The 20,320-nt window shown below is 35.1% G+C and overlaps 3 protein-coding genes across 3 annotated transcripts; 1 reads left to right on the forward strand and 2 right to left on the reverse strand.

Moving 5' to 3' along the window:
- Window positions 1-5,810: 5,810 nt before the first annotated feature.
- LOC120199076 (trihelix transcription factor GT-2-like) lies at window positions 5,811-8,224 on the reverse strand. Its single transcript, XM_039200282.1, has 2 exons — window positions 7,814-8,224; window positions 5,811-7,429 (listed from the first exon to the last, which is right to left on the reverse strand). Exons 1-2 carry the CDS (start codon window positions 8,155-8,157, stop codon window positions 6,115-6,117), a joined length of 1,659 nt encoding a protein of 552 aa, XP_039056213.1. The 5' UTR covers window positions 8,158-8,224; the 3' UTR covers window positions 5,811-6,114.
- Window positions 8,225-11,174: 2,950 nt separating this feature from the next.
- Window positions 11,175-13,874, forward strand: LOC120199077 (sm-like protein LSM3B). The gene is made up of 3 exons (XM_039200283.1): window positions 11,175-11,348; window positions 12,480-12,575; window positions 13,788-13,874. Exons 1-3 carry the CDS (start codon window positions 11,232-11,234, stop codon window positions 13,866-13,868), a joined length of 294 nt encoding a protein of 97 aa, XP_039056214.1. The 5' UTR covers window positions 11,175-11,231; the 3' UTR covers window positions 13,869-13,874.
- Window positions 13,875-14,526: 652 nt separating this feature from the next.
- On the reverse strand, window positions 14,527-19,664 carry LOC120199078 (ubiquitin carboxyl-terminal hydrolase MINDY-3-like). Its single transcript, XM_039200284.1, has 7 exons — window positions 19,083-19,664; window positions 17,501-17,579; window positions 16,803-16,954; window positions 16,277-16,400; window positions 16,002-16,187; window positions 15,769-15,840; window positions 14,527-15,662 (listed from the first exon to the last, which is right to left on the reverse strand). The coding sequence occupies exons 1-7, from the start codon at window positions 19,475-19,477 to the stop codon at window positions 14,841-14,843; spliced, it is 1,830 nt and encodes a 609-aa protein (XP_039056215.1). The 5' UTR covers window positions 19,478-19,664; the 3' UTR covers window positions 14,527-14,840.
- Window positions 19,665-20,320: the final 656 nt, after the last annotated feature.

The raw sequence follows: 20,320 nt of genomic DNA on the forward strand, positions 1-20,320 counted from the left end.
CAACAGCTTATGCAAGACATAGATAATCACGTACCCGATGACGAGCCTGCACCGGAACCAGCTCCACAAGAGGATTAAATGCCTCCATATTTTTGATCGTTCTTGGAGACATTTGATTTACGATATGCTTCCATTGAATCACACTTGACTGCTACTCACGAAGCAGTAAATCAACGTTTAGACACTTTGGAAGCTCGACAGATGGAGTTTCAACGTGATATGCTTGCACACATGGATAATCTCTCGCTTGAGATGCAAGCCCGTTTTCCTCTGCCTCCTCCCGATCCTTCTATGGATGAGTAGATCTTGTTTTAGGATCGTCTTGAACGTTTATTGTTAAACTTTGTTTACCTTGTTTGACTTTGTTTGGATATATGATTTGGTTGTTTTATGAATTTTACTTAATATATATTAGTTTGGTTTGAAATTTCTTTTTGAGCTTAATGGTTATTAATTTTTACATTATCATAATAGCATTATGACCGATTATCCATTTATGATTATGAATATTGATTATGAAACTAATGACTAATCTCTCTTTTGATTGTGATCTTAGTAGCCTAATATAAATATAATATCAATTGGCTATGTTTTTCACTAACTTGTTTAAAACGTTTTGAAGCTTTTTGATTTAACAAAAAGGGGTAGAAATGTTAAGTGTTGTGTTGAAATGTTTTTAAAAGGGGAAAAGTGTTTTAGTAAGGGGGAGTAATCTTTCAAAACTGATTTCAAATTTAGAAAATCTTAAAATAACACAAATGTTTTGTTATATCAAAAAGGGGGAGATTGTTGAAAACATTTTGATATTTCGATATAACAAATTAAGTTTAAATGAATTTTAAGATTTTACAAATGATTTTCTAAGTATATTCGATTTAAATTAATCGAATGTCAAACTATTACTCCAAGTCTTTCAAAAACAATTTAAATCCTTACTAAATGTGTAAAATTGTGATTTGTACTTAAACTATTTTTGAAACAATTTTCATAAAGTATTTTGAACCAAAATCAAGCCTAAAATCAAATTTTCAGAGTAATGCACCGATGCACCAATCCATGCATCGATGCACCATGAATTAAATTGAACATCAAATGCATTCCATGCATCGATGCACACCATGCACCAATGCACTGAGGATTTTATAAGAACATCGAATGCATTTGATGCATCGATGCACCAGCCATGCATCGATGCACTCGGGCTATTTTAAAACATCGAATGCACTTGATGCATCGGTGCACTCTTAGTGCACCGATGCACTAAGGTTCCAACAGTCAAAATATTTGAATTTTACACCGATGCACCGATGCACCATGGGTATACATCGATGCACTGACGCTCCCAACTGTATTAATTAATTGTTTTCACACTTAAACGGCTCTATTGACTCCTCTAATCATCCCCAACGTTCAGAAGTGATTCAAGCTGTATTTAAACAAGCTTAGAAGCCATTGATCAACAACAAGAATCATCAAGCAACTAGAATCAAGAGAGAATCAAAGAGAAAGCATCAAACCTCAAGTTTGAGCATTTCAAGCCTATTTTTCATTCAATATTCATTTTTCTTTCAAGAACACTTTTGTACTCAATTGTATTCATTCTTGAGTGTTCTTTTCTTTGTTCTAGAATTGTGCAAACAATCTACCTTGTGAGGATTTCCTTGTAAGTTTGCAAATTTGTATTGTTCTCTTTGGGAGAGAGTTTTCTCAAGAATTTGGGGTATAATTCTTGAGGGTTTGTAAGGTTACTCTTTGTCCTCAAAAGAAAGACAAATTAGTGAATTGTGGAAAATCCTTAGTGTGGATAGCTAAGGTAGTGGACGTAGACTTTGGTTGAGAAAGTCGAACCACTCTAAATCACTGTGCAAATCTTTTCAATTTTCTGCAAAAGCTTCCACCAAAATTTTTATTGCCAATTCACCCCTCTCTTGTCCGATTCCGTCGATCGATTAACTCAACAAACATGTTATTCTCAAAGATGGGAATTCAGAAAAGCGTTTTCGGCCTTTCAAATGGTTCAATCATTGGGCTGATAACCTTATTCTTTTTGAAAGAATTAAGGTTGTATGTGAATCTAACCAGAGAAAAGGTATGAATCATATTTTGATTTTATATTCTAAGTTTGTGACCAATGGATGGGAGAAGGTAGTCCGAGCAAAGAAGTTAGATTATGCTGAAGTGATTGAAAAAAAGATAGATGTTTTATAAAATATGTGCATTTCGAACTCTAATAATAGTTCAACTCAATCCGAGCTTGTGTCAATGAAGGCAAAGTTATGGGCAGTTATGAGGAAAGGAGAACAAGAGTGGCTACAAAAATCCAAACTTAGGTGGTTAAAAAAAGGTGATAAAAACACGAAATTCTTCCATCTAACCGTTGCATCAAGAGGAAGAATTAATCAGATATAAAAAATAAAGGTATGAAATTCGATCCTAAAATACCAGAAAGGGATCTAACAAGCTTTTGTTAATTATTTTCGATATGGCTATAATGATGTGAAAACATTACCTGTTAAGAGATTTGATATTCCCTTCAAGAGATTAAATATTGCTACTAGAAAGATTATTGAAAGTCTATTTTTTGAAAATGAGGTTTGACTCACCATAAAGTCGTATGATGGATCAAGAGCACCAGGTCTGGATGGTTTCAGTTTGGATTTTTTTAAAAAAAATTTGGAAGTTCATTAAAGGAGATGTTATGAAATTCATGGATGACTTTTATTGGGACAGAGTTGAAGATAATTATTTAAACAAATCGTATATTGCTCTTATCTCGAAGAAAGTTGAGGCAGTATATCGTGAGGATTTTAGACCGATTTCCTTGGTGGGTAGCATGTATAAGATTGTATCTCGTGTTTTGGATAAGATGATGGTAAGCTGTCTTAAAGAAGTGATTGGAGAAAATCAGTTCACCTTTATTGCTGGTAAAGAGATAGCAGCTTGTATTCTGATCGCAAATAAAGTCATAAATGATTTGATTAAAAGCTAGAAAGAAACAATATTGTTTAAGGCGGATTTTAGCAAAGCATATGACATTGTGGATTGGAACTTTCTAGATTTGATTTTAAAGAAAATGGGCTTCGGTATAAGATGGAGGAAATGGGTAAATCTCTTCATTTAGTCCCCTACAATTGTTGTGCTAGTTAATAGATGTCCATCTAATAGTTTTTCAATTAAGAGGGGTCTAAGGCAAGGCTGTCCATTGTCGTCGTTACTTTTCAATATTGTGGGAGAGGCTCTTAGTGGTATGATAAAGAAAGTGGCTGAAGTTGGTCTTTGTGGTGGAGTTGGAGTAGGGTCTGGGGGTGTAGTTGTGTCTCATATTCAATTTGCAGACGATCTCTTTATTTTTTCGGAAGCAAAAGAATCGATGCTTAAAAATATGAATCGTGTTCTTAAAATTTTTGAAGTGGTTGCTGGTCTGAAGTTAAATATGAAGAAGACTAAGATTTTTGGAATCAATGTGGAAGAAAATAGAGTAAAAAGGTGGGTTGATTCCATTCACTGTGGTTGGGTAGATCTTTCTACGACTTATTTGGGTCTCGCGTTAGGCCATAAAAAGAATTCCATTTTGGATAAAGTTAGATCTCATCTAGACAGTTGGAAAGGTAAATTTCTATCTCTTGGGTGTAGAATCATGCTGATTAAATAAATGGAATTCTTTTTATGGCCTAACGCGAGACCCAAATAAGTCGTAGGAAGATCTTAGTCTTCTTCATATTTAACTTCAGACCAGCAGCCACTTCAAAAATGGATTTGGCGCTTTAGTGAGGAAGATGATAGTTTATGGAGAAAGATAGTGGTTTCTAAATATAATTATGCTCAGGATTCGATTCTCCCAAAAGCTGTTAATGTTCGAAATTTTTCATGGGTTTGGCGTAATATTATTAATCTGGTAGTGTCAAATGGGGTTAAGTTCACTTCAGAAGTGAGTTGTGTGATGGGTAATGGTATAAAAATTGATTTTTGGTCTGATCATTGGACTGAATTGATTTCTCTAAAAGCATCATTTCCTAGAATATACGGGATTGCTACTCAAAAATCTAGAAAAATTAGTGAATTTCGTCATTGGGTTCTTGGTGTCTGGGAATGGAAGATCGAGTTAAGGAGAACTATTTTTGAATGGGAAATGACATTATGGAGTGATTTTCTTCAAGTTCTAAATAGAGCTGTTAGTTCAGCCGTAGGATTGGATAGATTAAAATGGTATGGTACTATCGATGGCATTTACAATTCTAAATTCTATTGTACAAAGTTGGCTTGTGCTGGTAAGTTCGAAGGTCCAATATGAAAAATGGTTTGGTTTAAACACGCTCCTCCTAAAGTTTCTTCTTTTGTGTGGAAAGTAGTGTATCAAAGGTTGCCGGTTATTCTTGAGCTGGAAAAGCGAGGTGTTTCATGCAATGATAATCCCCTTTGTAAGTTTTGCAATTGAGAACCGAAATCAATCAATCATGTTTTGTGTCATTGTGAAGTTGTTTGGCAGCGTTGGTGCAGTGTGTGGAAGATAAATATTGTATTCCCATGAAGGTTAAAGAGCTGTTAGAGGTATGGTCTACTCAGAAAATTAGAAGGAAATTGCTACCCTTATGTCAACTGGGATTTTTTGGTATGATTTGAAAAATCTGGATTTGCATAAACAAAACCAGGTTTAATAAGAGCTCTTTTTCATAAAATAGATTTTACTAAAATAAAAGATAAATGGATGATTTTTTATTATTGGATTTCTAGAATGTCAATTGTCTTGAATTTATTGAACAATCTCTGTAGTTAAATGAAATATTTTTTTAAGATTATAGATTTAAATAATTTTATTTGTATATATATATATATTATCGATAATAAAAAATTATAAACAAATATTATCATATGACCATCTTAAATTATTAAAGAAAGAAAATTTTTAGTTGTATTTTTAAGCACAAACCAAGAGATGCAAGCATGGAACCATGATTTTTGTTCTGTTCCTAGTATCGGCACTGGCATATCATGAATTACAACTGCAACTAAACAACCTGAACCTATGAAATCTTTATGAAATCAAATATTATTTTTAGAAAAAAAGGGGGAAGATTATCCCGATGTGATTTAAAGAATAACACAAAACTAAGAAAAAAGTAACACTGTTTTTATTATGAATTTACTGATCAACTTTAGTTTTTATGAAAAGATAGGCATAATTATAAATCAAGTGATTAAACTGTAGCAAGATGTTTAAATTATTTTTTGAATGATTTTAGTGTCTAACGTTACAAACATTATTATTTTAAGTGTCCTGGGCATCAACGACATTAATTTCCTCCGTTAAGTTACACATGTCATAATCTGATAATTTTAAAAAATTTATTTAAAATTAAAAAATTAAAATTATATTTTAAAAAACAAAGAAATTTCGAAATAACTCTAATTTTACTTTTATTTTAACTCCTAAACCCACATTGACGGTCACTCTTTGCCGTCGATAAAACTCTACCCAATCTCCCCTTTCCCCGAAAACCAAAACCCCTATGAAATCGTGACCGATCAACGTTTTATACCCCGAAACCCTAGGATGAAAACCGCAATCCGTCCGACAACCAATCAACAACAACTAAAACAACATATGACTAGGAGGATGACAATTACTACGTTAGTGGCGGTGATCGTGCCGGAAAGGATGGCGATAACGAATTAAGATTTTGACTTGGAAATTTATGGGGATAACGATAATGAATTAGGATTTTGATTTGAAAATTTAGGGTTTCGGGGATTTTTGTAATTTAAGAGAAATTAATTTTTTTTATAAATATAATAATATTTTAAAAAATATATATTTCAAAATTATCATATCCGTTTCTTTTCCATGTTTATTTATCACGTAGAATGAGATTTTGAACCTCTATGTGATGTACATATCCTCTCAACTTATTTATTTAGCCCCAAAAATAAATAATAATGAAAATGGACACGTAAAATTCCACTGACTATATCTATATGCTACAACCCCACCAGAGTGTGTACTCACCTTTAAACACGCTCCGTTTCGGGATGAGAATTCGAGGGTGCTAATTGGTTTTGCTTTTGACATTGACATCACTCACACGAGCACGTGGAAACCGGTCCTCCGGCTACCATTTAATACTCACCCACTTCATCTTCGTCCTCTTCCTCGTCTTGGTTCTGATCGCTTTCCAAGTCTTCCATTGCGTGATCAGGATAAGGCTGGGAAGGGGGAGGAGGAGGAGGAGGAGGAGGGGACCATTGCTTCTCGGGGCGTACCATCAAAGAGAGTGAATTATCGGGTTTTGATTGATTAGAGGGGCCGTCGTGTTTCTTCTTTTCTCTGTATAAGGCATCAAGTTGGTGGAAGTAGGGGCATGTTTTGGAATCCTCCGCCCTTTTCTTCTGGTTATCTTTTACCTTCTTGAAGTACTTGTTTATGTTCTCCCATTTCTCTTTGCATCGTTTGGCGTTGCGATTGTAACCCAGCCTTTTCATCGCACCTGATATCTCTTCCCATAATGGTCCTTTTGGACCACTGTCGTGGTATTTATTGTCCAGCCTACTCCTTAGCTCAATCAATGCTTGAACCTCCTCTTTAGGCCATCTCGATGAGATGATCCTTGTGTAACTTTGATCCCCATTATCCGTCTTTGGCACCCGTTGCGGTGGTAGTGATGGAGGCTGTGGAGCAGGTGGTGCTGCTAATGCCACCGCTGTTACATGTGGTTGCTGTTGCTGAGGCGGCGGCTGTGGATTATTTTGTGTCTGCCCCAGATTTTGTTGGCCGGATAGTTTTTGCAAGAACGCCATTAGAGCTGCATCTTTTGCTGCTGCTATTGAGCTTTCTTGGGCTAACAATTCGCGTTCTCTGTTGATTCTGGCCATCTCTTGGGTTCGCCTAGCCTCTTCACTGACCATTCTTTCCTGCTCGCGTTTCTCTAATGCTTCCAAGAATTTCTTCTGCATCTCCTCCTGCTCTTGGACCACCTGCTTCGATAGCCTCTCGAAAAAGGCCTTCCACTTCCGTTTCCTCTTCCTCCGACCTTCCGATTCTAAATCCGACGAGGTGGATGAGGAGGTTGAACCCGACATCAGATCCGCGGAGACGTTAGGGTTTACACTTGTCGGTACAAAGTTTTGAAGCAAACTGGGGAGTAATGTTGTTGCTGATGGAACAGTGACATTATTAGGCTGAGTCGGCCGATTATTAGCTACTGCCATTGTCGTCTGAGGCTGAGCTTGAGGCTTTAGTTGCGGCGGCGCTGTTGCTGGGGACTGGACGGAAAATTGGGTTTCGAGGGCTAGAAGTTGATTAGAAAAACGATAAGTCTTGCCATCTGATTTACCAGTTCGGCCATCTTTGGTTCTCTTGTGATACTTGAAAACGTTCTCGAATTTCTCCCTGCATTTTTTGGCACTTCGATGATACCCAAGCTCTGCTAGTTTCCTGATATCGACATTAGAGAAAAACTATGTAACCCAGTAAAACAAACCCAAACACTGATTCGCACACAAAATAAACCATGAAATGAGATTTAAATCTAATTCAGAAAATAAAATTTTAATAGAAGATGCTTAAGTCTATGAGCAAAATCCAGCTTAAGATTCTCTGTGATAATATTGGGAAAAGCAAAATGTCAGAATCGATAATAAAATCCCATACCCCGAAGTATCCAAATATCTTAATCGTATGGGCATTGAAGATGCTTAAATTCTCTCAACTTGAACTTACAAAAATAAACAGAAAGAATATAATTCGAAAACACAGATCTCCACTCATTATACTTGAACGAGCTTCAAATTTCCATTGAATTATCAAAATAATAATCACCTGCAAACCTCTTCCCATAATGGACCCTTGACGCTGGCGTCACGAAATGTAACATCCATGTCCGACCTTATCTTCAAGAGTGCCAAAGTTTCTTGCCTCGGCCACCGGTTGCCGCCGAAAAAACTCTCACCTTCCTCAACCCTAACTCTCTCATCATCACCCGAATTGCTATTATTGCCGTTGGAGCCAAACATGTTGGCCGCTCCCCCAAAACTTCCTCCTTCACTGCTTCCATCACGAGCTCCACCGGTGCTAACCACGGCGGCCGCGGCGGGAACGTTTCCATCAGTGCTTTCGCCGCCTCTCCCAAGAACACTAGCAGTTGTGTCTCCACCACCCAGCATATATGATCTTGCAGATACGTCAACTTTCTTCCTTTCGTTCACTTCTTTGCTCCCCCCACTCCCCCGTTGGCAAGAGCTTGCGATTTACTTGCAGCTTTCAATGAAGAAATGGAATTTTTTTAAATAAACAAATGTAATTTTTTTTAAAAAAAATTTGTCTCTACTCCTATGATCCTATCTCTATGAACAGAGAAAAGAAATGGTGAATTATTTTATTCAAAGAAGATGGTTTGTAATTTGTATATGGTTAATTTATTAGTAATTTATTTTTGTTTGTGGGATCTTATTGTCAATCTCAATAATTGTTTTTTAATTTTTAAAAGACAGTTTGTTAAAGAAAAAAAATAAGTAAAGAGCGGTATGGATATGAACATTTTATAATTTTTTAGCTTATATTATTTTTTTCACATAACATCTTATATTAATTTTTTCGCATAACATCTTATATTAAATTATAATTTTTTTGATTTTGTTTCTCTGAGTAATAATTGAGTGGTTGCACTGAAAGACATGATATAATCATAGAGAAAAAAAAAAGAATAAATAAATTCCAAAATTTTATCTTACAGCTGCGCAAACAGACGAGTGTGATTATTACTTGTTTTTCTGTCTGTGTTCCTATATTTGGCTAAACGCCGACCCGTTTTCTTCAACTTTTTATCTCTTTCTTTTTCATTTTTATTTTTTGAGATATATTCATTTTATTATATATATATATATATATAATTGTTTCCTTACAGTGAAGAACAATCAAGCAATTGAAGTTAAAAATCCTTTTTTGGGGATTTTCAATGCTTTCAATGACCTTCAGTAAACGTTTTCCTAAATGGACTAAAATACCCCCAACATGGATCCCGATAAATGTCCTATGGAACCTTTAATCATTGAAGCGCATAGTTTTAAAATATATATTATTGAAAATTTGTACTTGGGTAAATAATCTTTTCAGTACTAATAATCATCTTCAATATGCATTATAACTTCTTGTACCTGTTCAATACATTATAGATAAATATTTGAAAATTTTCAAATGGCTTAATTGATTGACACGCCCCGAACTATATTTATTTTAAAATACCTAAACTATGTTCTAATTGAACCATGTACTTATATTATAATTTGTTAATCACTTTGGACCTATTTTCATATATACTAAAAGATTATTCAATCAATCAAATATTAACATGTTATATGTCTTTTAAGAAAAATTCATTATCTCATGAGAACTCCAATGTTCAACGACCAATCTTTATATTTTTTTTCTCTCCCGGAGAAAGCTTTGTATTGATTAATCCATGTCCGAGATGGAGGTTCCTTAGAGTCTAAAGGAGTCCGAGCCTGTAAAATTATTTTAATGTTTGATAAATTTTGATCTAATAGTTTTAGTTAATGTAAAATTAAGTATTTAAATTAAGAAATATAAGAATTTATTAGATATTTAATCAAATATGGGACAAACTAAATAATGATAATCCAATACCAACAACCGTTTGGTCTACCAGGATGAGACACTAGATATCTTAAGTAAGGTTAGGGGTTCGAATCTTGGCGATTGTGAATGGAACAAATCAGGTTGGAAGGGTCAACCTCGCCTATTGTTATGAATTGTAAGTTTAAATACCTAGTAAGTCATTTTATTTTTCTTAAAAAATTTAATATTTCGACCCTTATCTATATCTAATCCTGGCTCCGCCCCTGATCCAGACTAACCCAAATCGCACATCTAACTTTAGTGGAGTCTCCTAGTATGGATTTTCTACTTATACAATAACTTGAAGTCGAAACCTGCTCAAGCGATATCAAGCTGCTTACCACTTGATTCAACCCGCTTACCACTTGATTCAACCTCGTTGATGATTCGGCCGACCTAACGCACATCTGACTTTGGTGGGTGAATCTCCTAGCGGGGATTTTCTACATACACAAAATCTCAAACTCAAAACCTATTTAAGCGATATCAAACTGTTTATCACTTAATCAACCCGTTAGTAGTAATTTTTCAATCTTTGACATAATATTTGATTGTGAAATCAAATTATGTTGTTCAATAACAACAATTTATATAAAAAAAACAAGCTTACTATTATATTTAGAAAATGAGACATTATCATGTTGTAATGGGAACCGTTTTTTAAATAAACATGTTGTGTAGGTCATGCTATTAGGGGCCAAGCCATTTATGAATTGAGGCGAATTGGTGGCCATTTTCTGTTAGGTTCAAACTTACCTTAATTATTATTATTATAATTTCATATTTTCATTGCTATAAATCGATTTTTAGCTCTACCAACTGACCCTTTATTTGTAATTTTTTTTAAAATAATATAATTAATTTATTTTGAATTTTTGGGACCATTTAACTAGGTTGGGTCGATTGGAGTGTTTCACTAATTCTATCTTAGGAGAGGTGACTTGTACCATACAATTAGTGTGGGATGTGACTCCCATGCCTACCCATCCAAATCGATAAGTTTTAATTTTTTTTCTAAATAATTTATTTTATCTCAAACAATTTAAACTTAAATACATAACATATAAAAATATTAAATCAAAAACTTCATATTCAAAAATTGGATTGTAATCCCTAAATCTAACCCATATATTATGGTCATATCTCAAAGGTTATATTAGTCACCTGAGTGACTCAAAATAAATTACGGACAAAAGATAAATTTAATTTTTGTTCTATTTTGATCATCTAACTATTTTTTTTTAAATCATACCTAATGTTATGTTCTGATTTCATTTTGGTTTCATATAGTTAAAAAATTACAAGAACAACTGATGCGACATTTTTTTTAATTTTGTCAATGATGATGTGGAATTAGCTTATGGTGACACATCAATATCACTGTTAATTTTTTAACAACGGATGTCCAAAATAAAACAAAAACTAAACGTTTAAGTATGATTTTGAAAATAAAATAGTTAAAGTGAGCAAAAGGAACAACAATGATAGTTAGGAGTGCTAAACGTGTAGTTTACCCTGTATTTTATTTCTCTTGCAACTTAAAAAGGCTAAAAACCCATCCCTGAGCTGTTACTGAAGAAGGAAAGAGCAAAACGAAGGGAGAATGGCAAGCGAAGAAGAGAGCGCGGTGAAAGAGCCTTTGGATTTGATAAGGCTCAGCCTCGACGAACGTATTTACGTCAAGCTCCGCTCTGACCGTGAGCTCCGTGGCAAGCTCCATGTACGTTAATTCTAGGGTTCCCCTTTCTACCACTCTTGACTTTCAATGTTTAATATTCGAATTCCATTTTAGGGTTCCTTAATTTGGGTCTTCTTTTCCCTCTTTCAATTTAGGGTATGTTAATTCAGGTAGTATTAGGTAGCCCTTGAGAATATTCCGACTTGAATATGCATAACCAGGATGAATCAAAATCTTGGCTATCTTTTTCCCCTCAAATTCCTGGACTTGTCTTTTCAATTGTTATGCTTCAATGATGCAAGTTTTTTTTATTAGTAAATTTTCTAAATCTTTTTTTCTGTTCATGGAGACTGGAGAGATTGAGATGACATTGTAACTCTATTTATTGGATGGTTTCTAAATGTTTAATCTTATTTATGATAATGATACTCTATATCAATAATCTAAGTTCTCTTACATTCTAGCATTTCTGATCGCTATGCTTTCCATGCAAGTCTATGTTTTTATTTGTTTTAATTGCTGCCTGATATCTGTTGGTCACATTGATTTGGTAACATTTTAAGCAGCTGCTTGAAGTTGTTTGTTACCGGAACAGTGTCAATTGAGATGTTATGTTGCTGATGCTGACCTCCGACTTCATTTTCGTTTCTTTTTTTCTTCCTATATCCCCCAAGTAACTCTATATGTTCATGTCTTCCTACCTTTTCTCTTTTTTAATTGTCTCTTTAAACATAAAAGTAAATTAGCTTCTCTCATATAATATTTCATATGTTTTCTGTGGAAAGATTGACGTGACTATTTATTTTTTGTCTGCAAATTTCATGAAAGTTTGGTCTAATCAGAACAACTGCAACATGATTTTGTTGTTTTGTTAACATCCATACTCTGGATCATAACAGCCAATGGCTATTCATTTGTTATAATATTATTTTAGAGTTCTCTTTAATTTTTGGCAAGACATCAAGGGAATATCTTTTTCTAGCCATTTATGATCTGAACAGTAGGCGATGATATGAATACAGATTACTTCGATTCTACAGGGAGAGTTTTTTCTTGCTCAGTAATAGGAATTAGTAATTATGTTCTTATTACTTGCCATTATAATTGGCCATAATGTTAAGAGCTTGTAGCTCTTCATTCTTTTGCTTAATTCTTCTCTAATGTGGCATGCAGGCTTATGATCAGCATTTGAATATGATTCTAGGGGATGTTGAAGAGGTTGTTACTACAGTTGAAATAGATGATGAAACCTATGAGGAGATTGTTCGGGTAGGTTATCATATCACTGTTCCCTTTCAATATGAGTAATATTTGTTTTGAAAGCTAATGTATGAACTAGAGGTAGGTGAGCTTTAATAAGTTTTGGCTGTAGTGGTGTCATTGATAACTTTGATGTCTTCTAATAACCCCATATTATCCAAGAAGAATGCATGCATTTTTTTATTAGGCATTAGCACTTAGCAGTTACAAAGTTGTTTTTCATTTTAAGTTTTTCTACTTTCATTAGACTTAGAAGAAAGATGCTTCTTGTGAACAGAAACCACAATCATACTGGCTTGTTATAACTAGTTTTGTGTTGGATTCCTTGCTAGTACCAGTGTACCACCTTAAGTTTTTGTTAGGACTGTAAACGAACCGAATGTTCAACTAACCATTCGTGAACCATTCGGCGGGAAGTTCGTTTATTTATTAAACGAACGAACATGAACAATATTTTGTGTTCGTTTAATTAAATGAACGAACATGAACAGAGGGCTCGTTCGTTCATTTACGTTCGTGAACGTTCGATAATATGTTCGTTTATGTTCATTCATGTGCTTTCATTTGTGTTTAGCCCAATCTCTCTATATCCATTTAAAATATTAAAGCCCAATAAATTTTAATCTGATACCCATAAATATTTTAAAATTCAATCAATTTTAAATACAGATAAAAAAAGTTCAAAACAATTAAATAAAATATAATCCTAAAATTGTTAGGAAAGAAAAAAAAATCTATTTTCATTTATGTCCGTTTACGTTCATTTATGTTCATTTATTGTGTTCGTTCAAATGTGTTCGTTGACATCCGTTCGTTTATCATTTAAATGAATGAACATGAATGAACACGAACAAGCTACAATCCTTAACTAACGAACACAAACAAGAAATTTTTCGTTCGTTTATGTTCGTGTTCATTCATTTGTTCGGTTAAAGCTAAACGAACGAACATGAATATACCCCCGTTCGTGTTCGGTTCATTTACAGGCCTAGTTTTTGTGTAGTGATTAACAGGATGAACTTATTTTATATTGGGTAATGCAAAACTCTGACTTTGGGATGGAAGCAAACATGAACTTCTACTAAACTGGAGATGTTAAGTGAACATGAATTTAGGGTTTTTGTTTTAAGTGACTGATTAAAAGGGGAAAACAGGGCCTTTGTTGTAAATTAGGGTTTTTGTTTCATGTTTTTGGATGATGATCCTATTTTCTCATGTCAGACTACAAAGCGCACGGTTCCATTTCTGTTTGTAAGGGGTGATGGAGTCATACTGGTTTCTCCACCTCTAAGAACTGCTTGATTAGGAGAAGGAAGTTTCTAGCACACTGTCAGGGAATGAATCACCCTTTGTCAATTTTCGTAGTCTGATCTGTTGATGCTGTAGTGTCATTGACCCTCCAAAAGAATATTGCTACATATTGATGGAATATTTGCACATTTTTAAATCATCGATAATTTTGTTGATCATCTATTTCTGACAAAAGGGGTAACGGAATAACTCTTTTTCATTGTTTGCCCGAGTTTCAAACATTTGGACATGATTACTCATATAGATGTTAATTTTTTTTCCATGAATATCGGCTACTTTTGTGAACGCTTTGCATGTTTCACATCATTTTACCTTACTTTTTACTGATTATTTTTAATTTAATAGTAGAAAATATAACTACAAATTTTTCATTTGTGTCGATCAAAACTTCCATCAGAACAAAATTTGTTTTTACCACTAAACCCGTCGACCATAATGTACGTATTAAGTACAATACTCAAATGAGTTTTTTATCAAGTGAACCAAACTGAAGAGCCCCGCACGAGGGATGTGTGTTTTTTCTTTTCGGTTGTCTATGGTTGTAATGATATGGGTGAGGCACCGTTTATGGCCGGGGGGGGGGGGGTATTTGATTCGTGTAAAGTCTGCTGTTGGGTTCTTGCTGGACAAAATTGCAGTGAAAAAAAGGGAAAATAAATAGTTAGATTTGTAACATTTGCTCGCTAAAACGAATGCAAACCTGAATGAATGCCCATTCGATTGACGTTAAATCCTTTTTTCTCCTTGGTATTTAACATTTAACATATGAAAATTGAACTCGAATGTCGATGATTACAGCAAATACACAACAGAACCTGAAACGAACGAAACCAGGAAAATAACTCTGCCTCGTTTGCAATTAACCAGGTTTACCACTTTCTCGCGGCTTTTTCCGTCTCATTAAGTTTTGTTCCTCGACACCAGTAACACTAAGGATACCTGGGGTGATGAGCTAATATACATTCAGACTATACTAGGAGGGTCCCCAATCCAGTTACAAACAGCACGAGGCCAGCGTGTTCTAATGCAGTCTGCTAGTGGTGCATGCTGCGGAGGTTGTTCAGGCTTAGCCACTTCAGCGTCTTTTCCACTCGATTCACTGCCTGCAATACCAGAAGGAACTGCTACATATGCCATGAATTCCTCTGGAGTCCACCTCGGGGGTACTGAAACCTTCAGTTTAGTAAGCCTGGGTCTTTGTACCGGAGACTCACCTCCGGCTTGGCTGCCGTTCAAAACTGATTTTGCAATACCATTGAAATGGTAAAGGTCAAATATCTTTCTACCCATCTGTCCAGTTGAATCCTTAAGGCCTCCCATGTTTTTATCCAAATCCAAAATAACCTGCCAGAACTCACTCCATACAATGAAGCCCGAGCTGCAAAGTCTGTCAAGTTTGTCAGATGGAAGTTGGATACTTGTCTCCCTGAGTACTTGATGGAAACATTCGACGCTGAGAAAGCCGCCACCTCCGCTCTGATCTTGGGCATCAAAGGCTTTCCGGATCTGTGATTCCCTTTCTTCCAGTTCATTCTCATCCTGAACAGCTGTATCCAGAGCAAATAGGACCGTATAATGGGACTCACTTCCGACAACCCATATTGGCCATTTCGGGCACTTCAGATTTTGACCAACCTTACAGAAATTAAGGGATTCTAGAAGAGTGAGGAATCCAACTTCCACACTTGTAGGTATACCCTCAAGAAACATGCCACCGCCTAAATCCATACTCCCGTCAAATACATTTGGAACAGCTTGCCCACAGAGCAATAAGTTCACAATTTCCTGGAATAATTTTGTATAAAACCAATTACAATGGAAAAATGCATCAAAGACAGCACTACCATATTGAAGCCCAAGCCATTCAATGAATATATGCAAAATTTACTACCTGAGAAGCATGGCCAAATGGTGCAGTTACTAGGGGTAGGCTGGGATCGTCCCGGTCTGCTTGAACACGGTCCTAAAGTATAAAAAGGAAGCACAGATAAAATCGCATCCACTTGCAAACAAAATCTTAACTTTGGACAAACACGTACATACTTCCTCTTGATTTTCTTTCTGAACTACCAGAATATTGATGAAGATAAAAATAAAATGGAGTTTTCAAGCCAACAAACTCACCAGCCCTCGAGAAAGTAATGCCGAGATAAGGAATAACAGCGCTCCCATGCGACTTTGAAAAATGGTAATCATTGCTTCAAGCCTCTTAAAGGCACTTGTAGCTGATGTGAACGTGTCTACTTTTAGGACTTTCTGCAAATCAGAAGCTGATTCAATTGACAGGCCTTCAAGTGCCTGTGCAATGATCTGAAAAACACAAACAAGTATCAGCAAGTAATAACAAAAAAAAGGCCATATCAGCAAATTATTATTCAAGTCAACCCAATTCCACTAACCAAATTCTTTGGGCTGCCTTCGGATCCTTCAATGCTGTTAGAAACGTCACTTAAAGTTGCAATTACAGCCCTTTTGGTATTTCCACATAAGAACAATATCTCACTCATGCTTTTAACCAGGGCTCTGTGTACAGAAAAAAAAAAAAAAAGCTGAAATAGATAACAGGGAAATGGAAAATATGAACTATGAAACAGGTCCAAAACTTGAATAAACATAATCCTTCCAAACTGGTTATTGCAGAAATAATGCAAAACATATATCACTAGCAGTCCACACAAACAGCAATACATCTCAGGAAAGACACCTACAAATGAGAAATCACACGTGATTTGACATCATCTATTGAGATCAGACATACCTTTTTCCAACAGTTTTAGCAATACTAATTCTATCATTCGTGAAAGCAACCCTTTCATTTCATGAACTATAAGCTAGAAAACTTTGAAAGACAAATAATCTAAAAAGATGTGTCCTTCTGCAGTTTAGAATACATCATACAGGTTTTTCCCTGTAAAATTTAATCACCTTGTTTTTGCATCTTCAGTAAATGCAGAAAAATTATTTGATGCAACATACTGACTTTTGGATGATCTCCTGGAATACAAATTATGTGGCATGTTTGCTGCAACTTTACCCAGTTCATCCGGAAAGAAAAGAAGATGTTTAAGAACAAATGCCTGTACAGAGACAAAATATTGTCAGCAGAAGCGGCATTAACTATTTATAAAGTGAAATACAGCAGAACAGAAATCAAACTAGGTTATATAAGAAGGTAACCAATCTAAAGAATGTAGCACAAGGTTCAACTAATAGCTTTGCATTAGATCATCAACTCAACATGCCTCAATCTAAGATTTCTTAACAGTTAACATCCCAAAAGGATTGCATAAAAATAAGTAAAGTGCATTACTGGTAAAAATAACGGGTATATTTTAAATGGATCGAATGTCCTTATATTTGAATAACCATTCAATAATACATATGTTCTATTTAATGACAAAAAAGCATGAAACAAGCTATCCAAAGAAATAAAGTTTTTCCAAGGTCAGTACATAATACTAACCCACTCAGAAAATAAAATGATAATTACATAATTTCTGGTTTAGAAACAGAATAAATCAAATAACCGTTCAGTCTTAAGAACTTCAGATGGCACACCAATTGACAATTCAGAAGCTGCATGGTAGATGAAACTTGTATACACTTAGAAATAAAGGAATTACTTGTATGGTTGCTAGGACGCCACAGGGCCCACCTTCATGTTGCACTAGGCCCATCGATGTTTCTAGATCAGGGCTAAATCTACAAAATATTTAGGCATGTATTAGACAATAAGCAAAATAGGAAACTTCGCATGGATATATAAGAGAAATTGTGTTCACTGAAGAATAAAAAAAGTCTGCTAAACTAATAATTTCCAGGCCAGGTTCATAACATGTAATCATTATACATTAAGATAAGGCATTTTTAGGCACAAAGAATCAAAAAAGTCTGCTAAGATAGTGCACTCCACAAGGAAGTCACCATCAGCAGTTTCTTCTCAAACAGAAATGCAATGCACCCATATCCCAGTTAGACATGATTCAACAACGGATGTAGTAAGTTAACCAAAATTTTATCAGCATGGTCTGGTTTTTCCAATCAAGGGTTGCATGGCATAGCACCTTCTATGTAACAGCTTCTACAGCGGCTAGAAACATGTTTCAAGGCCGATTCTATTGCACAAGCCTTAATTAGGCACATCTAAATGATAAAAAGCTTAGGGAGAGCCTTGAATTTGATATTGAGAATCCTTGTATCATTGTATGATTATAGTAAACATTTTTTTTCCATTTCCCGTTTTCTAAATTTTGTAGGCTTTAACTTATTGTTCAAATGTTGTTTAGCCAATTTTGATATCTTGCCATCAAGTTAATAAATATATTCTGTAACTTCACAAATTACCATGTACAATGTAACTTCTTTCAGTATGTAGCACCTTAAGAAATAAAGGCCTACCGAACATTAAGAATCCTGCTGAAAAGTTAACCTTTCTGGAATTATCTGACCTAAACTTGCATAGAGCCACCGTAAGATTTTAAGCTAACTGAATATGCACACCACAAAACTCAACTTTGAAATTGCTAAATATTGTTCCCGACATTATTCATGGGTATAGTTCACCATACCAGAACAGGTCTCCAATGTGGCTTTCTAAATCCCGATTTCTTCATCAGTTCTTAACCCAATGCAGAAACAAATTCTAATTATTAGTCAATTATACCAGAGTTTTTCATTAAAAAACCTATAAGTTAACCTTAATCATCCTAACCATTCATAATTAGTTTGCTGTGAAATTAACTTGGGCATATCAGAAAGTGTTCATTAAACCAGCAATTCATTTGAAAAGCGTCATGGATTATCTAAAGAAACCCATGAAGAAAACATTTAGACTCCTAATATTGCTTTTTATTTCGGGTAAAAAAATGTTTGCCCCAAATCTAAAAATGAACTTTCCACAAACTACAATATGCGCAAGAGATCAAAATGAAGTACAAAAATTCCATCAGTCTGATATGCAGAAGACCGTCTATTGCAGATGATAGTCCATTGCAGCTTGATGCTAGTGTAGCAAATTTAAATTGCAATTTTGACCACCTATTTATCTTGGGATCAATATCCTTAACCATCATAAATAAGAAAAATTCAATTGAGCCATCAATTTTAGTTCTTTAAGTAACTGCTGATCTCCGAGCAGTAAGTTTTTTTTTTGTATAAAAAATCAAATTAAAAATCTCAAGTAAATAGTAAAATACGATACTTTACCTTATACCCTGATTGCTCCACTGAGCAAGTATGTCCTTTGAAGCGCCACTTCCAAACACCATTGAAAATAAATGATAGGCTTCCTTCTCTGACAATTCATTGCCTAAATTAACTTCTTTGGCTTTCATTTCGGCCTCTTTGATTCCTAAACCCCCGCTCCTTTCTTTTTTGGATGGAGAACTGGAAGACGGAGCGCTTTTAGCAGCAGCCATCATCCGTTTCTCAGCTGCAGCTGCCATGAGCTCTCGCTGCAACCGGCGGCTCTCCTCGGGCGTTGTCGTCGCCGGTGATCTGGCAATTTCTCCGGGCTTGCTCCGTTTAGGCTCTGGCAGCGAATTCTGCATGCTCATCCGTAGAGCCATTTTCAGGTCCTCATCTTCTTGTTGATCCGCCATTTGACAACCACCAGTCGAGATTTAGCAATCTAATGTCACGAAACAGTTTAATTTCTATGGAGATCAATTGAATTTAACAAAACCTCCATCTTCCATTGGCTATGAATCTGATTTTGATTTTGATTCTGATTCGGATTAGGGTTTCAAATTATGGGAAGACTGTAACGAGCTGGACATTTAAGCTAGTGGAAAATTCCGTTTAAGAAAACGCCACCAGCAAATTCTCAGTAGCGCCAAAATAGGAAAAGTAATGGCATGTGAAAAAACCGGAGGGTGGATGACCTATTGAATGACCAATTCCTCCCTGATGTCGTACACCAGTTTTTGTCAGAATTTGGAGTAAAAGGTGGCATTTTGGGAAATAATGTATTTCCTTTCCTTTTATGAATAAATGTAGGGTCCCTATATCTACATCGGCTGCTTTTGCTGGTAGCTGTGTGTTGGAATCGTCTTTCGGGTTGGTCTGGAATTGAGCTTCGACGTAAATTAAATAGATTAGAGTCGTCACTGATCATTTATTTTAAAATAAATAGATTGATCGGATATCATATTTCTTACCTGATCTGCGTCTTACCAAAGATGTGTTGGATTCGGGAGTCGATTACAGTCAAGGAAGGGTTAGCGCCATTGAACTGTCCTTTCGGTACTATATAATTTCCAGTTGTCTTTGATTAAGAAAATTACAAGTTAAATTAAAAGGTAAAGTTTTGATCCTACCTATTTACCTCTGATAGATTTAAAAACGTAACCCTTAAGAAGTCAAAAAATGAGTTAGACAAAATAGTGGTGAAATTAAATAAAATCAAGAAAATAAAAAAAATCAGATATCATAAAGAAAAAAAG

This window comes from Hibiscus syriacus, unplaced genomic scaffold (assembly GCF_006381635.1).
Source record: "Hibiscus syriacus cultivar Baekdansim isolate YM2019G1 unplaced genomic scaffold, ASM638163v2 tig00005294_pilon, whole genome shotgun sequence".
NCBI classification, from domain to species: domain Eukaryota; kingdom Viridiplantae; phylum Streptophyta; class Magnoliopsida; order Malvales; family Malvaceae; genus Hibiscus; species Hibiscus syriacus.

What these genes read in the sequence shown, in the direction of transcription:
- LOC120199078 (XM_039200284.1), bottom strand. Translation starts at nt 19,477, where the DNA reads ATGGCGGATCAACAAGAAGATGAGGACCTGAAAATGGCTCTACGGATG. An exon ending in AAGGCAGCCCAAAGAATTTG is followed by an intron (nt 16,188 to 16,276) that starts GTTAGTGGAATT and finishes TGTGTTTTTCAG; the next exon opens with ATCATTGCACAGGCACTTGA. An exon ending in CATTTGGCCATGCTTCTCAG is followed by an intron (nt 15,663 to 15,768) that starts GTAGTAAATTTT and finishes AAATTATTCCAG; the next exon opens with GAAATTGTGAACTTATTGCT.
- LOC120199077 (XM_039200283.1), top strand. Translation starts at nt 11,232, where the DNA reads ATGGCAAGCGAAGAAGAGAGCGCGGTGAAAGAGCCTTTGGATTTGATA. An exon ending in AGCTCCGTGGCAAGCTCCAT is followed by an intron (nt 11,349 to 12,479) that starts GTACGTTAATTC and finishes TGTGGCATGCAG; the next exon opens with GCTTATGATCAGCATTTGAA. An exon ending in CCTATGAGGAGATTGTTCGG is followed by an intron (nt 12,576 to 13,787) that starts GTAGGTTATCAT and finishes TTCTCATGTCAG; the next exon opens with ACTACAAAGCGCACGGTTCC.
- LOC120199076 (XM_039200282.1), bottom strand. Translation starts at nt 8,157, where the DNA reads ATGCTGGGTGGTGGAGACACAACTGCTAGTGTTCTTGGGAGAGGCGGC. An exon ending in TTATGGGAAGAGGTTTGCAG is followed by an intron (nt 7,430 to 7,813) that starts GTGATTATTATT and finishes TGTCGATATCAG; the next exon opens with GAAACTAGCAGAGCTTGGGT.